This window comes from Sipha flava, unplaced genomic scaffold (genome assembly GCF_003268045.1).
Source record: "Sipha flava isolate LNK unplaced genomic scaffold, YSA_version1 49_pilon_pilon, whole genome shotgun sequence".
In the NCBI taxonomy this organism is placed as follows: domain Eukaryota; kingdom Metazoa; phylum Arthropoda; class Insecta; order Hemiptera; family Aphididae; genus Sipha; species Sipha flava.
Genome location: NW_020273360.1, coordinates 2,208,515 through 2,213,765, shown reverse-complemented (window position 1 = coordinate 2,213,765; position 5,251 = coordinate 2,208,515). Strand labels below are relative to the sequence as shown.

The following is a 5,251-nucleotide window of genomic DNA, read 5'->3' as shown; positions in this document are numbered from 1 at the left end:
TATTTTTTTCCACGACACACATTTTTCCCCCTCGTCGGAGTGTATTATATACGGAGTAATCGGTTCCCGAAACATCGAATCGAACGGATATTGTAATAATAATAATAATCACAGGACGTGACGAGGGAGGGTAGGCATCGACCGAAAAAGGGTGCAAACCGGCCGGACGGGTGAACATCAATATTTTTCACAGATACAGTATTATTATTAATACGATTGATATACATGTGCGTGTAATACAGTGTTGTACCCATGTTATTAATTTTCTGAAAAAAAAACCAATCGGAACCCGGTGAAAAAGGGTGAAAAAAAAATGACAAAACCACGATGCACGGCCGACGATGAGGACGACAACGACGACAGACGACTCGTAGGGTGGTGGCGGTTGCCGCGATCGTTGATTTCACGTCCGGCCGCACGATGGCGCTGCGCGTTCGCCCAGGAACCGCCGCCGCCGGTGCACCCCGTCACCGCCGCCGCCGCCGACGGACATCTCGTCCTCCGTCAAACAGCCGTGCCAGTCGACCGTCGGACATCGCCAGGATTACGCGTGTGTATTTATGGTGCGTGCGCGCGTTTCGTTTTTCAGTGCGACCGGGATATCGTTCGTATAAAGATATATAAATATTGCTGCGGAATCGACGCGAACCCTGTGAAAAACAATCCATTCCGTTCGGCCACCAGTTGATATTTCCGTCGAACCGCGTTGAAGTAATCGTTTTTCGTCCGCGGTCCTACCACTCCCCGATCGTTCGTCGATCGCGTCCACAGCATATCGTGTACGTCGTCCGTCGTCCGGTCCGCCACGGTATCCGGAACCGCGGTGCGCGCCACCGATGCTTGTCACGGCCATCCGTGACGCTCGTAGAAGACGTCGCGTGGTCGCCGCGGCCACAGCCACCGCCGTGGACGGCTGCTGCGGCCGGGACGGTCGGACGCCGCAGCCGTCACCGCCGCAACCGCCACCACCGTCGTCGTCCCGCCGCTGATCGCGATGCGCGCAGCGGCGTGATCGCTATCGGCGGTGGTGCGGCAACGATGTCGGGTCGTCCCTGGTGGTGGTCGCCGACCCTGGTGGTGCTTGTGCTCATGGTAACGGCGGACGCGTGCCCGGAGGTGTGCTCGTGCAAGTGGAAGAACGGCAAGCAGAGCGTGGAGTGTAGGAACAACTCGCTGATCACGGTGCCACAAGGCATCGACGCGGCCACGCAGGTGCTGGACGTGTCGGGCAACAACCTGCAGATACTGGCCGCGGACGCGTTCTACGGCGCGGGGCTGCTGAACCTGCAGCGTGTGTACATGAGTCGGTGCCGGATTGGGCAGATCGATGGCAGAGCGCTGCGCGGCCTCAGCAACGCGGTCGAGGTGGACCTTTCGCACAACATGCTCACTGCGGTGCCGTCGACCACGTTGGCCGACGTGCCACTGCTCCGGGATCTGTCGCTAGCCGACAACCCTATCCAGAAAATCGGCGCGCATGCGTTCCGCCACTGTGCCGGTCTGGTGCGCCTGGACATGTCCGGCTGCGAGCTGCACACCGTGGATGCAGCCGCATTCGCCGGCATCGACAGATTGGAAACGCTCAAGCTGGCCCGCAATCGGCTGTCCGGTCTGCTGGCCGCCACGGTGCACACGCTCAACAAGGTGCACGGCGTCGAGCTGCACGACAATCCGTGGCACTGCGACTGCGGCATGCGCCCCGTCAAGGTGTGGCTGACCGCCAACAATGTGCCCACGGTCGTCGATCCAGTATGCGCGACCGGGCCCGGCCGCGTGGCCAACCACACGTTTTCTGCGCTGGCCGCCGATGACTTTGCGTGCCAGCCCGATATCCAACGGGACGACCCCACCGTCGAGGCAGCCACCGGTGACAACGCTTCCGTGTCGTGCCGCGTCCACTCCTCGCCCGCGGCTAAGGTGTCATGGTACTGGAATGGTCGCGCGCTCGCCAACAACACCGCGTTCGGTCCCTTTCAGCGCGTGTTCATGACTGACGACTGGGCCACCAGTGGTGGCCATAGTTCGCTGCTGCTCACCAACGTTCAGCCGTCCGATTCGGGTCAGTTCTTGTGCGTGGCCGAGAACCGGGCTGGCCGTGCCGAAGCCAACTTCACGCTGATCGTCACCCGGCTGGGTGGGCTCGGGTTCTTAGCCAACGGCCAGGTGGCCGGGCTTAGCGTTTTCCTGGTGTTCCTTATCGTTACCATTCTACTGGTGATCGTCTACCTGCTGGTTCGCATCAAAAGTCTGCCGCCCGCGTCCACCCGGTCCAACGGCAAGCCGCACCAGCTGGTCACTACGGCCACATCGGCCAACGTCAATGGCACCGTGGTCGTTGTGCAGGTCAAGCAGCCGGCCATGGCTACGACCGCGACTACGGTGGTAGCTGCATCCGCGAGCCCTGGATCAATGTTCGACCCGGTGCTCATGGAACCGTCCGCGGTAACCGCAGACACCAACTGCAGGAGGCCAAAGCTGACCGAGCTAGCGTTCACCACGGACAATTACGAGGCCGGTTTTGGCAACAGCGGTAGCGTGCTGGACGCGGGCCGGACCGTGCTGTACCGGAGCCAACCGTCCAACCCAGACCTGATAGTGGACGCGCCGGAACAGACGTCGTCCGCTCCAGGGTCGGCTAGCGCCTCGGTCGCAGCCGCTACCGAAAACCATCACCACCACCAGCAGCAGGCCAAACGGTCGAGCAGTGGCGAGTACAGGCGGACAGCTGATGACTCGCTGTACTCGCCCGGCTTTTGGGCGCAGTCCGAGGTCGTGGCCAATGACCGGACGCCCATCGTCGAAAAGTCGCCGCCACTGCCACCACTGCCCGGTCACGTGGCCGTCGGCAGGGACGTCACGGCCACGACAACGGTCGTCGATCCGAAAGCGGCCAGTCTCAGGGTGTGGAAACACGGAGTGCAAGTGATGCCGCCACTTAGCGCGCTTAAGCGGGCCCTGAACAAGGGGTCGCCGGACGAAGGATACCAGGAAGGATGCGGCACCGATGTGTGATCTCAACCCGAAATAAACCTAACCGACACTTTTTAAGTAACATTTATAAAACACCTTTTTATTATGTTCGTGAATTAAGTTTTCATATTTTCTTTTTTCTTTTAAGTTGTACGTCCCTCTCATTACATGTTTTTAAAATGTTCACTGTTAAACATTTTTCCGCCGTAGATCGTAGGACTTACCATACAATACGCTTAAACAGTACCGCATTGATAACAATACGATATTCTATCTGCGCTACAACGAAATTATTTCTCTGTTCGTTGATTTACGCCTGCACATCTCTCTGATAGTTCGGTTTTATTGAAACTACACGGTAGTCGAGTGTAATTTGTAATGCATTATTAGTTCAGCGCGTGTCCCGTTTCTCACTACCGCAACTGCCACCATAACACTCTATGAATTAATAATATTTATGTATGCGTAGTCCCGACCATGTACACGACGAGCGATGCACATTGACAAAATTGGCGACGTCATTGAAAATGTTACGGTTGTCAAGTACGTACACGAAGTACCAATATTTTTGATTTTTCGCAACTCCGAATAACTTTCGTAACCCTTCACGTCATGTACAAAACAATCTTTGCGCCGTTCGCAATTTCACGTGATCCACCAAACTTAAGTGCTAAACAAAACTGATTATTTGAATTATTCAGATCACGTGTGCGGCATCGATATTATAATATCAGCATTAGGAGAGTTCAATTGAATTACAACATCACGATCACCTAAAGTTACGATTTTTTTGATAAAGGTTAGTAAAAAATACTTTCCAGTCGACGTGAAACGATGGTGTTAGAATAGTCAGGTGTAATGATTAATTTCGCCCAGTCGTTTGATCCGTTTATCACAAAGCGGAACAACAGTAAAAGAAAAAAAACAACCGTTCGCCAAAACTTAATATTGTTTTTCCGGAACGTTTATACGTGAAAACCCAACGAGTGGAAACCAGTGGTATCTGCCTATCCTTTGGGTGTTTACCCACGGCACGTTGCTTTAACGCAATACCTTTGCGGGCGCTCGATCGTTAATTACTCGTAAAAACAATATTTACAACACATCGCCGTGAGCGTGCAATCTCTCGACGCCGAAATCCGTAAAGTGGCGGGGTGACGGGTCGGTTCCGTGAGGTATTCTTCGCGATTCGTCCGTACTTACACGGGGGTCGTGTCGCTTGTAATACGATTATTTTCTTTCGGTTAGGTCGTTTGGTCGCGCGTGCATTACAAGAAAAATCTGCCTTGTTCTCGAAAAACTCTCATACCTGCCAGGGTTGACCTTCCACTCCCGATTTCCAAAAAATGTGCTGACCTAACCCAACCAATACGAATATCGTTTGAAATAATTTCATTCCGCTGCATTCGTGTTCAGTAATAGTCGGCGTTTTCGCCCGTTCCGTCGATCTCTAGTATACTGTATGCTCACGGCACTGCCTAAGGCTGCCACGTTTCAACGTCCAAACGCCTCGGTGCGAATATCAAAACGTCCGGTCGTAGTCCACCGTCGCGTCACCGTTCGACCGGTCGACATCCTGTTGGAATAATACAAAAATTAGATTAAAAAAAAAAAAAAAACACTAAACGAAACACGCACTTATGCAAAAGCAATAATATTGCGCGTGGCGTGCTTGTAACAGATAACGTACGCGCGGGATATTGCTGTTATGTTTTAATATTCGTGTGTACCGGGTTCACTAGCACATCGTGCGGTAACGATCTCGCGTTCGCGTGTGAATTATAATAAAGCGCACGTAACAACGATGTATGAGTGTGCGTGTATAAATACGACGTATTTAGCAAACGTTTCGGTTTCATCATTTCGTTTTCGCGTTTTTCGCTCGTCCAGATTCCTATTTTATAATGCTACACCGATCGCTGTGCCTGCCGATCTCGAACAACCGTTATCGAACACTCGAATCTACTTTACTACACTACTTTTCCCCCTCGATGATTTCTTTTATCTCTTTTCTCTTACTTTTTTTTCCCCCCGGCCGCGCACGTTGAATGCGAATTGTGGGCATCGGTCCAACCATCGGCGACCGTCCCCTCACCCTCCGAACGTGGATAATATGTACTTGCGTGCTCGTTAAAATCAATTTTTCCAAACACTTTTGAAATCGGTCCTGGAGCAGATACGACTACCGTTGACGATGGGGAAGAAAAGAAAAACTCCCGTACACATTTGTGCGTCGCTCCGGGTACAACGTTGTTTTCCCGACACCAATAATATATAATAT

At 53.0% G+C, this 5,251-nt stretch overlaps 1 protein-coding gene across 1 annotated transcript; it reads left to right on the top strand.

Annotated features, from left to right (window-relative positions):
- Positions 1-526: 526 nt before the first annotated feature.
- Positions 527-4,589, top strand: LOC112690278 (leucine-rich repeat-containing protein 24-like). The gene has a single exon (XM_025564255.1). The coding sequence runs from the start codon at positions 1,039-1,041 to the stop codon at positions 3,010-3,012; it is 1,974 nt and encodes a 657-aa protein (XP_025420040.1). The 5' UTR covers positions 527-1,038; the 3' UTR covers positions 3,013-4,589.
- Positions 4,590-5,251: the final 662 nt, after the last annotated feature.

Bases quoted from the DNA above. Each gene is read 5' to 3' on its own strand.
- LOC112690278 (XM_025564255.1), top strand. From the start codon at position 1,039: ATGTCGGGTCGTCCCTGGTGGTGGTCGCCGACCCTGGTGGTGCTTGTG.